The sequence below is a fragment of the Bos grunniens genome, chromosome 14, assembly GCF_055505025.1.
Source record: "Bos grunniens cultivar Pamir isolate PY7600 chromosome 14, Bosgru_T2T1.0, whole genome shotgun sequence".
Lineage (NCBI taxonomy): Eukaryota > Metazoa > Chordata > Mammalia > Artiodactyla > Bovidae > Bos > Bos grunniens.
The window spans coordinates 4,496,480-4,508,881 of record NC_141178.1 but is presented as its reverse complement, the minus strand read 5'-3'; the positions used below and the strand labels follow the sequence as shown (position 1 = coordinate 4,508,881).

The window sequence follows — 12,402 nt, the reverse complement described above, 5'->3', positions numbered from 1 at the left end:
TAATTGCCCTTTAGGTGCTTCAAGGATCTTATGTAACTGAAAACTGCACCAACAGAACTCCAAAGGCATAAAAACTTATTGGGATTTCTCTTGCTAGACCCTAGGATTTAAATTAATTACTTAAAGAGATTTATTTAATATTATATTTTTTTCAGAAGGCTGATTTTTTTTCTACTAAGAACATCTGCCAAAGCTCATAGATGTTTATGTCTTCTCTTTTATAAAGTGTTTATTAGCAACATTACATCTTTATTTTATGATCCCATGATGTGGAACGGGACAAGCTGGTTATAGTTTTAGCTCAAGTTGATTTGAAAAAGGACAGAAATACCTAGTGGAGATATAATTTTTTAAAAGAGCAATCCATTTAAAAAGCTTATCAGTGTTCAACCTTGGCAAATTACAGCACTAATATATTTTCTTTATATAGTTTTTCTCCTCAGTAGAATTAAACATTATTACAAATTCTGAAATAAGAAATGACAAATTGCCTAAGCTATAACATTAATTTCTTCCTCTAAACTTACCAAGTCATTTAGTACTGGGAAATAGCTATTAATAAAAGAGCAAAATATATACCTCAGTAAATAGTCATTCACTTAAGCCAATATTAACATAGTGTATTTCACACTTCACTGAAGTTTTTCATGTGTGATTTGAATTTGAAAATTATTGTTCCCACAGACCAGGCTAATTGTAAAAGTACTATCAAATAATTAATATTTGTATTCACTCACTTCCATATATAATACAGTCTGCTAATATACTTTTAGAGAGAATATGCAATTGTGAGTCTAGTTAATCTTGCCAATTAATTATATACAAATCTCATTTAGATTCATGTTTCACTATAATAACACTAAACTACAGTTTTTGCGAATTGAGTCTTTAAATATATAGAACTGTATGAAACATGCACAGAATTGATCAGTCTGTTGCCTTTAAATATTAATAATTTTATTTAAATTAGCATATTTGAGAATTAATACATCTATAATAAATTTCAAATAATTATTTTACTCAAAGGTCTTTACAGAAAGCTAGTTTGAATTATGTTCTCAAGTAGCTGACTTTGGCAATTTGTGTTTCTGCAAACGTCCTTTCATTGCTGATTTATTCCAATGCAAGAAAAAAGTCATTAGATTTTTCAATACTTGGGTATTTCTGAGAGATAGAAACACGCTATGCCTGGATGACTCTACCCCAAAAATATAATATTAAATTAAATAATAAAGTAAAATACACTGTGGCTGCCATGGAAATGGGAGGCACATCCACATGCACCTATAAGACCTCATATCCTTTGAAAAAAGGCATGAGATTGCAGCATGTGCACATGCAGGGGCAAGGAAAGACGCTAAGTTTATAGATGTTCAGGAAAGGGCTAACTTGCCTCTCCTGGGAGACTGGAAAGAATGTTAACGTTCCCTGAGCGTGTTGGGCAAGAAGAGAGGAGTCCATTATAAATTCTCTTAGAGTGATGAGGACTATGCCTAACACCTTGCAACGTACACTGGGAGAGTCTGAGAGTCCCATTGACACTAAAGGTATTCCCTGTGGGAAGAGGCACTGTTGAGTGCACAGTTAGCTCAGTGTATACTTGGAAGGAAAGTTATGACCAACTTAGATAGCATATTCAAAAGCAGAGACATTACTTTGCCAACAAAGGTCCGTCTAGTCAAGGCTATGGTTTTTCCATTGGTCATGTATGGATGTGAGAGTTGGACTGTGAAGAAAGCTGAATGCCGAAGAATTGATGCTTTTGAACTGGGGTGCTGGAGAAGATTCTTGCTAGTCCCTTGGACTGCAAAGAGATCCAACCAGTCCATCCTAAAGGAGATCAGTCCTGGGTGTTCATTAGAAGGACTGAAGCTAAAGCTGAAACTCCAATACTTTGGCCACCTCATGTGAAGAGTTGACTCATTGGAAAAGACTCTGATGCTGGGAGGGACTGGGGGTAGGAGGAGAAGGGGACAGCAGAGGATGAGATGGCTGGATGGCATCACTGACTTGATGCACATAAGTTTGGGTGAACTCTGGGAGTTGGTGATGGACAGGGAGGCCTGGCGTGCTGCCATTCATGGGGTCGCAAAGAGTGGGACACGACTGAGCGAATGAACTGAACTGAACTGATTCTGGTGAGCAAAGAAGTCTTCTCATATGTCATAAAAGAGGCCCAAGATAGCTACTAGTCAAGGTGACTAGAAATCACATTGACTTTTAGTTCCTCATTTTCTGAGGGACCAAAGTAGCTTGAGGTGCACAGTGTCAGGGAATTATACAAGAAAGCAAGTGACTCATGGAGCAGGTTTTTGCAAGAGAGTGAAAATCTCTCTGTCATGTCCAACTCTTTGTGACCCCATGGACTATACAGTTCATGGAATTCTTCAGCCCAGAATACTGGAGTGGGTGGCCTTTCCCTTCTGCAGGGGATCTTCCCAACCTAGGCATCGAACCCAGGTCTCCCATGTTGCAGGTGGATTCTTTACCAGCTGAGTCACAAGGAAAGCCCAAGAATACTGGAGTGGGTCGCCTATCCCTTCTCCAGTGGATCTTCCTGACCCAGGAATAGAACTGGGGTCTGTTGCATTGAAGGCGGATTCTTTACCAACTGAGCTATCAGGGAAGCCCTGTTTTGCAAGAGAGAGATGAGGCAAATAACTGGAGGAGATGGATACTGAAGAAGCAAAATCAGTGATAGAAAATGTTGATAAAAGTGCCATGGCCTCAGCTCTTAATCAGGCTTCTCAGGTGGAGTCATGGTAAAGAATCCACCTGCCACTGCAGGAGATGCAAGAGACACGGGTTTGATCCCTGGGTCAGGAAGGTCCCCTAGAGTAGAAAATGGCAACCTGCTCCAGTATTTGTCCAGTATCTTGCCTGAAAATTCCATGTCAGAGGAGCCTAGTGGGCTACAGTCAGACAGCAGGAGCAACTTTTAAACAGGAGCAAAGTAAAATAAGAATTTCTAGAACTAAAAACTTGATTTTTGAATAAAAAAGTGTTATTACTAAAACTGCTAAAAAGCAAATTTAGGAGAGCAAAGGTTGAAAGAAGCTATCACAAAATAAAGAGTAAAAATAGAAACAAGCAAACAAAAAAGAATGATAAGGACACAGGGGACTGAAGTTAGAGCCCATATATGCAAATATATATCAAAAGGAAAAGAGACAGGAAGAAATTTTCCATTGATGACACATGATAAAGACGAGATTGTTTGTGGAATAAAAATCATAACAAGCAATTCCAAAATTTGTATGGAACCACAAAATGGGACTTTATCACTAAAGCAATTTTAAGAAAGAAGAACAAGGCTGGAAAAAGCATAATGCTCCCTGATTTCAAACTATACTGCAAACGTATAAATAATCAAAACAGAATAGCATTGGCACAACAACAGACATGTGGGTCAGCAAACAAAATAGAGAGCCCAGAAAACCAGCAACCCATCCGTAAGTGGTCGATTAATTTATGACAAACGAGCAAAAAATGTACAACGGGGAAAGAATAGCCTCCTCAAAACATGGTGTTGGGAACTCTGGACAACTACACGTGAAAAATGAAACTGGGCCACTATTTTATACCACACCCCAAAATTAACTAAATGGATTAAAGACTTGCATGCCAAACTTAAAACCATAAGCCTCCCAGAAGAACATGTAGGCAGTGACCTCCACGACACAGGTCCAGGCAATGATATTTTGAATATGACACCAAAAGCAAAAGCAACAAAAGAAAAATAAGCAAATGATTATATCAAACATCAAAGCTTCTGTACAGCCAAAAACAAAAACCACCACCACCACCAAAATAAAAGGGCAACCTAATAAGTGGGAGAAAATAATTACAAATCATATCTGATAAGAGGCCAATATGCTAAATATGCAAAGAACTCATACAGCTCAATAGCTGAAAAAAAAAGTCTGATTAAAATATGGGCAGAGGGTTTGAACAGACATTTTCCCAAAGAAGACATACAGATGGCTGACAGGTACAGGAAAAGATGCTCAACATCACTAATCATCAGGAAAATGCAAATCAAAACCCCTGTGAAAAACCACAGCCTGCGAGGAACTGACACTGATGCTAACTTTATGTTCATTTCTTATGCTTGTCCCTCATGACAAAGATCTCTTTGGAAGAGGCCTGCTAGTTAAACCTAGTGCTTCCTTGGTGGCCCAGACGGTTAAGAATCCACCTGCAATGTGGGAGACCTGGGTTTGGTCTCTGGGCTGAGAAGATCCCCTGGAGGAGGGCGTGGCAACCCATTCCAGTATTCTTGCCTGGAGAATCCCCATGGATAGAGGTGCGTGGGGGGCTTCAGTCCATGGGGTCACAAAGAGTCGGACACGACTGAGAGACTAAGCACAGTTAAGCCTAATATTTAAACTTCTTTTCTTTGTTCTCTGTTTCTAATTTTTACACATTTCTGCTCTCTGTGTAGTAGGTTAGTATATGTCATCTCCATTAAATTCATAGATTTTATTTATGTGCTTTGGGTAGTTTCATTTAATGTAAGAACTGCACTTTTATTTTTACCGTTTTTTCTTTACACTATAATTGTGAGGTGTAACATTATTACAGGGAGTTGTTTAATATATATATTTAGAATTTAACAAACATTACTAAAAGCAATGCCTCTGAATCTGCCACTGAAGGAGATACAAAGAATGCTGGCAGGTCTGGAGAAAGAAGAAGGGCACTGGAAGAATCAATGGTCCTGACTTCAGACTATACTACAAAGCTGTAGTCAGCAAGACAGTATGGTACTGGCACAAAAACCAGAAATACAGACCAATGGAGCAAGATAGAAAGCCCAGAGGCAGACACACACACCTGTAGGCACCTTATCTTTGATAAAGGAGGCAAGAGTATACAATGAGAAAAGGCAGTCTCTTCAATACTTGGTGCTGAGAAAACTGGACAGTTGTGTGTAAAAGAATACATTAGAACACTTCCTAACAAAAAATAAACTCAAAATGGATTAAAGAACTAATTGTAAGACCAGAAACTATAAAGCTCTTAGAGGAAAACATAGGCAGAACACTTTGACATAAATCACAGCAAGATCTCTATGACCCACCTCCTAGAGTAATGGAAATAAAAACAAAAATAAATGGTACCTAAATAAACATAAAAGCTTTTGCACAGCAAAGGAAACCATAAATAAGATGAAAAGACTACCCTCAGGATGGGAGAAAATAATTACAAATGAAGCAACTGGCAAAGGATTAATCTCCAAAATATACAAGCAGCACACGCAGCTCAATATCAGATAAAAAAAAACCAAAACAAACCCAATCAAAGAATGGGCAGAAGACCTAAACAGACATTTCCCCAAAGAAGACATACAGACGGCCAATAAGCACATAAAAAGTGCTCAACGTCACTCATTATCAGGGAAATGCAAATCAAAACTATAATGAGGTGTCACCTCAAAGCAGTCAGAGTGGCCACCATCAAAAACATCTACAAACAACAGATGCTGGAGAGGGTGTGGAGAAAAGGGAACCCTCTTGCACTGTTGGTGGGAATGTAAATTGATACAGCCACTATGGAGAACAGTATAGAGATTCCTTAAAAAACTAGGAATAAAACTACCACATGACCCAGCAATCCCACTATTGAGCATATACCCTTTGCTATGTTTAGTCACGTCTGACTCTTTGGGATCCCATGGGCTATAGCCCACCAGGCTCCTCTGTCCCTGAGAATTCTCCAGGCAAGAATACTGAAGTGTGTTGTCAGGCCCTCCTCCAGGGGGTCTTCCCAACTCAGGGATTCAACTCAGGTCTCCCTCATTGCAGGTGGATTCTTTACCATCTAAGCCACCAGGAAAACCCAAGAATACTGGAGTGGGTAGCTTATCATGTCTCCAGGGGAACTTCCCAACCCAGGAATTGAACCAGAGAGTCCTGCACTGCAGGTGGATTCTTTACCAGCTGAGCTACCTAGGAAGCCCTGAATAGCCTGAGAAAACCATAATTCAAAAAGACAGATGTACCCTTATGCTCACTGCCGCACTACTCACAGTAGCTGGGACACAGAAGCAACCCGGATGTCTGTTGACGGATGAATGGATAAAGTTGTGGTACATACATACAATGGAATATTACTCAGCCATGAAAAGGAGTGCATTTGAGTCAGTTCTGGTGAGGTGGATGAGGGTAGTGCCTGTTGTTATACAGAGTGCAGTAAGTCAGAAAGAGAAAAACAAATATCAAACATTAATGCACATGCATGAAATCGAGAAAAATGGTACTGGGTACTGAGGATCCTATTTGCAGGGCAGGAATAGAGATGCAACATAAAGAACAGACTTGTGGACACAGTGGGGGCTGGAGAGGGTGGGAGGAACTGAGGGAGTGGCACTGAAAAATATACATGTGCCGTATGCAAAACATAGCTCGTGGGGAGTTGCTGTACAACACAGGGAGCTCAACCAGGTGCTCTGTGACACCCTAGAGGGGTGGGGCGTGGTGGGGGTTGGAGGAAGGTTCAAGAGGGAGGGACACAGGTGGTTTGGGAGCGATGAAGTACAAGCTTTCTAAAATTCATGTCTTTGATGCAAGTTAGAATAGGTATTATTTGATTTTAGGAGAGAAATAGATAAAATAGTTTTATCTATAAAAGTTTAATATATTATTATAGTCACTAATGAAAAAGAGGGATGTAGTAGAATATCCAAATTAAGACTGTAATGAAGGAAGAGACAGAATTAAAAGCAAATTCATTAAACAAGCATAAGGAAAGGAAGAAAAGAGGAAACGATAATTTAAATTGGAGTTAGGATGGACGAAATATAAACTAATCTAGCAGGCTAGTGAGTAAAACATACGTAAAATAATTAAATTTCCCTGTAAAAAACAAAGACTTCCATATTGCTTTCAAAAACAAGGTCCACATATATGTTATTTTAGGAAAAAATTTATGCAAAAACAAAGTGATAGTGGCGTTGATTAAAATGTTCTCTCAAAAGATAAGTCCTAATCCCAGTACCTGTAAATGTTACCTATTGGAAAATACATCTTTGTAGATGTAATTACAATGAGGTTATTGAGTGAGTCCTAGTCCAACATGACTAACGTCTTCATAAGAAAAGGAGAAGACACATAGACACAAAGACACAGGAGAAAAGCGCGTGTGATGATGGAGGCGGAGACTGGTCAGTAAACCCAGGCATGCCAAGGATTGCAGCATTCCAGAAGCTAGGAGAAAAGCATGGAACAGACTGTCCAGAAGACATGTGATGATGGAGGTGGAGACTGGTCAGTAAACCCAGGCATGCCAAGGATTGCAGCATTCCAGAAGCTAGGAGAAAGGCATGGAACAGACTGTCCAGAAGACAGTCTCAGACTGTCCGTGGAACTTCCAGAAAGAGAGAAGAGCTCTGGGACACCTTGATCTCAGACGTTCAAACTCTAAATATTTGTTGTTAAACCCTCAGTTTGTCATAATTTATCACATGTGCCCTGGGAAACTAATGACAGAGAAAGGTGGAAAATAAAAGGTAGACTAGGGAAGTGCAAACCAAAAGAGAGTCTTATCAGTAAAGGACCAAGCAACGTATCAAAAAGAGCAAAATTCTAGGGTACGGATAGAAAATGAAGTATTACATAAATGTGAAAGTTACAATTCTCCAAGAAGTTTTAGAGAAGAAGTACTAAAAAGGGCACAGACATAAGATCCTATACTCTAGAAACAGATGCTCTAGAATCAGGCTGTAGTTCCAGGCTCTGTTATTAAATAGCTCTGTGACTTTAGGGATATTACTTAACTTTTCTACGCTTATAAAATGGGAATGATAATAATATTTCAGTTATTGGCAGTTATGAGAAACAAATGAATTAATATATTTAATTTACATGTGAAAATGTATGTATTAATAATGTGTTTAAAACAATAGCTACCATAGAACAAACATCAAAAAAATGTTAGCTATTATTTAACTATTATGTAAAACACCATATAAATACTAGCCAAGCAACAAGGAATATAAAATAAAACCTCAAGAAAAGAAGAACTTTATAAGGTCACTAATTGGTAGAGAATTTTAAATAATTACTTTCAGAATTTCACTTATCAACTTGCCACAAAAGAACAAAGTCTACAGAGTATCGGATGATACAACCAAGATAAAAGACACACACAGTACTATACCAAAGGCAGAAAATAGATCCTATTTCCCACTCACAAAATCTCATTATTATGAAACCAAGATAAATTCTAAGGTACTCAAAAAGATCTTATAATTCACATTCTCTCTCCATGACCCAAGAGGATTAGAAATCAAAAATAAAAGGCCAGAAACAACTTAACTATTTGAAGATCAAGCTATTTACATAAAAATAACTCCTGGAAACTACCACTCTTCTCCGCATCACTGAGGTTTATAGCAGTCAACTGGTTGAGTCGTACAAAGCTGTACTCACCCGAGAATGACCAGAAACCACTGGTTCTAAACCAGGGTGGTTACATCTCCTTAAGGAAAATTTAGAAATGCATAAGCACACATACAGTTATTAAAAAGCCTGAAGAGTGCTGCTGGCCCTGAAGGTTGGAAAGTCAGGGATGCTGAATGTTCTGCAAAGCTTGGAATATTCTTTCACAGCGTAGAACTGCCATGGCCAAAACATCAATACTACTCCCATTGCTAAACAGCATTCTAAAAACGACTCCAGGGCAAAGCATCCACAGATGCTCAAGATATTTCTATTTAAAATTAACTTAATACTACTATGGTAAAAAAAAAAAGTCTTCTATAAACATAGCAGACAATTCAATGCTCAATTTTCCACAGCAAGAACAAAATTCAAGAACTTTCTTTGTTTTTGAAAACACACAGCATGTAAGATTGTTTAGAGATTGTTGCAGAAACTCATTTTCTTTTATTACTAAGACTCAAAAAGGGAATTCACAGTTTTATACCCGTAGAAGAATTAGACAAATGGATGAGTCAGTACATGGGGAAATAAATGTAAATCTATGTAATTTGCTATTTAGTTTAGATTAGCTAATTTAAATTCTGAGTGCACCAAACTTAGTTAACAGAAGCATCATGCTGAGGGTAACTATTTTTCACACTTCTTCATATAAAAGCAAAGTATCTCAACGGTGTTTTTTCTTAGTATTTCTGATGGTGCTAAGGTACAAGGCAATGTTCTAGAGTAGACAGCATATACAGGGATGAGAATGAAGGAATATGGGTTTAGTGTTGGCTCTACCATCTACTAACAATGTAACATTCTCTGTGCTTCAGTTCAGCTCAGTCCCTCAGTCATGTCCAACTCTTTGCGCCCCCATGGACTGCAGCACGCCAGGCCTCCCTGTCCATCACCATCTCCCAGAGCTTGCTCAAACTCATGTCCATCAAGTCGGTGATGCCATCCAACCATCGCATCCTCTGTCATCCCCTTCTCCTCCTGCCTTCAACCTTTCCCAGCATCGGGGTGTTATCCAAAGAGTCAGTTCTTTGCTTGATGATTTAGCTTCTCTGTGCTTACCCATCAGTAAACTTAGGATAAAGGATTTGCTTCACTTGTCTTGAAGGACAGATTTAAAGTAACTAGAAACCCCCCATGGGGCCTAACAGGCTGCACTGGGACTTGCCTTGGCTCTACCTTATCCCCACCACATTTCCTCTTCACTCCTGGCCCTGGTTTCCTTGTTCCAGGGTAAGGTCTCTGCACCGACCCTTCTCTCTGCCCAGACGCTCTGCCACCAACAGCTTCATGCACACACTCCTTCCCCTGCCTCCATGGGGTCTCTGCTCACACAGCACCTTGTCAGAGAGGCAGCCACACTCCATGCCATGAAACACAGCTCTCCTCTTTCTCTGTCGCTTTATTCTACTTTATTCTTTGACATAGTGATAATCTACCATGTTAAAACCTCAGATTTTACCTTGCTTGCTATTGTCTCTTTGTAGGCTGTAACCTCAAGAAATGCAAGAAAAACTGCTATCTCTACCTTAGAAATAATATTCTCATAACAAATTATATTTTTCTGGATCTGTCCATATAATAACTTAACAATGTGTTTCGTTGGGAGGTTTGTAGCTCTAGTTTTTATTAATTCATGTGAGATTATGTCAATATTATTTTTTATGACATTACATATGGTTTCAGACACCATTCTCCTGATTTAGAATAGTATGGAAAGTTAGTTACCCTTTTAGCCTTTCTACCATTCCCCTCTTAGTTACCCCAGGGCTCAAATATTCAAAGCATGCACTGATTTTGCATTCTGCTTCTCTGAAAAGATACTCTATGACTCTTTCTGGAAGTGAAATTTGTTTCTTCACCAAAAGCAGCAAGACTTGGACGTGTCACAAGCTAGGTGGGTCAGAGCTATTCTTCGCTCTAATAAAACACCTTCCTGATCGCTTCCAGGTTTGCGTTAGTCATGTTGGTGTCTGTCTCCACCACACTACTCCACTGCAGTAGAGTGGAAAGCAGAGACCGTTTCTTATCCATTTGATATTTCGCTCATACATCGTACATAGCAACCCTGCCATAATTCTAGATTAATTTACTGAGTACAGACATTCATGCAATAGTCCACACCCCCACCCTTCTTTACGGGGAAGCGAAGAAGATTACTTACATTTCGAGCCCGACGAAGAAGAGCCGCTGACCGTAGACCTCGATCCTCCTTTCATGGAGAAAACTCCTTTTCCCCTGCGCGTGGTCGTCACTGCCGCTCGGGGCCGCTTCAGCGGGATGACCGCGCGGGGCGGCGGAGGCACACGGCCGTGGTAATCAAACAACCTTCACGAAACACAAACGCGGCTGAGAGCTCTGGCTCACACCTGCGCGTTCTACCAAACGTCTGAGATGATTAAGAGAATGGCCTTGAAAAAATGTCAACACGTTTTTTTTAATACTGTAATCAGGAAGATTCATTTTCACTAAAGGAATGGGATGCTAGTATAGTCTATGCTTTCTGAACATTAAAATCTGACTCTTCATATGAACTCACTTTTATAAAGGCATGAAAGAACAAAGAATTTTGCAATATGTTGGAGTTATTCTGACCTTCATTCCCAAGTATATTTCTTTGCTTGATTTAACATTTATCCTTCTTAGGAACAGAAATCTTCCTTTTCCACATCAGATACTTAGTAAGACATTAGTTTGAAAGGAGGAAAAGATCATGCAGAATCAGGGACAGAGCAAAGAAAATTGGTATATAATCAGAAAATATCTCAGAAGGCGGGAAAAAATAGAAGTATGACTAGTTTAAAGAGGGCAGCTGTGAGAGAAAAATCAACATGGTTCCTTCCCTCTCACTAAGGACTTTCTTAAGTAATGAAAACTTTTTCTGACTAGAAAAAAGGGAGCTGAACTTGGATGAAAGGCTGGTAGCATGAGCACAAAACTTTGTTGACTAAAGAACTGATAGAAAATGTTTATCAGGATGATATTTTATTTTTCTGACCATTTGGTAGATGTGGAAATTGAGACTAGAGATGTTTGTAGTTAGCTATTAAAAATTTCTCTAACGAAGAATACCAATAAAACGCTGAAGCTTCTGCTTAAAAGTGAAAAATGATACGCACTATAACCAATGTATTTGCATTAGACAATGAAAGGGATAAAGTATGAGTATTTACATATTTATAAAAATATGTAATTAATATATTCAAAGTCTCATACTGCATACACACAACAAATTTTTGTGTGATTAAGCACATTTGAGCAGCATAAAAGGACCAGAGGGAAAAATTATATATATATATATATACTCATTTATTTTTAAAACTATTTGCCACTGAGGGAGAGGTATTATTGCATTGTCTACTATAAATAAAATAGCATTATTGAATTAAAATGATGGTTATTATATATTTTATTATGACACTATTATATGGATTCTCAAAGTTGGTTTAAAACAGTCAATAGAAAATCTAATGTGAAAGACAGAAATGAGAAAATGAAAACAGCTTTAAATTTTAAAATATTTAAAACCTTCTATAATTGGTTATTTCATAAAATTACATCTCATTTGTATATACCAATGGGAATGTGATAATCTCTTTTTGGAAAATAGTATATGAAAGATAATGATTAAGATAGGCTGGTTTCCAAGTATTCATTCAGAAACACTGAATACTATGACACTAGAGGGAAGAAAAGTCGGATGTACACAAACCACATTTGAAGCAGACCTTGGTACTAAGAATGTCTTTTATATTAGAGAGCTAACAGATCCAAAAACAATGATTTGGGAACATGCTAGGAAATACTAAGAGATGTCTGGAAAGGAAAAGAAATGAAAGGAGACAGAGTTCAAGAGAGGGGTCATCCTCTGCGCATAAGCAAAGTCCATTAGAGCCGAGGAGCTGCCAGCAAAGAACAGGTCACGGATGCCCACACATTAGAGCTGACTTCAAAGGGTACA

At 38.6% G+C, this 12,402-nt stretch overlaps 1 protein-coding gene across 8 annotated transcripts in view; it reads right to left on the bottom strand.

Moving 5' to 3' along the window:
• Positions 1–12,402, bottom strand: part of RALYL (RALY RNA binding protein like) — an 829,453-nt gene that overhangs the window by 73,420 nt on the left and 743,631 nt on the right. For all 8 annotated transcript variants that reach the window (XM_086335788.1, XM_086335791.1, XM_086335790.1 and 5 more), the window contains one exon: positions 10,606–10,769. In XM_086335788.1, the coding sequence (XP_086191914.1) occupies positions 10,606–10,769 (164 nt within the window). The remainder of the gene's footprint in view (positions 1–10,605; positions 10,770–12,402) is intronic.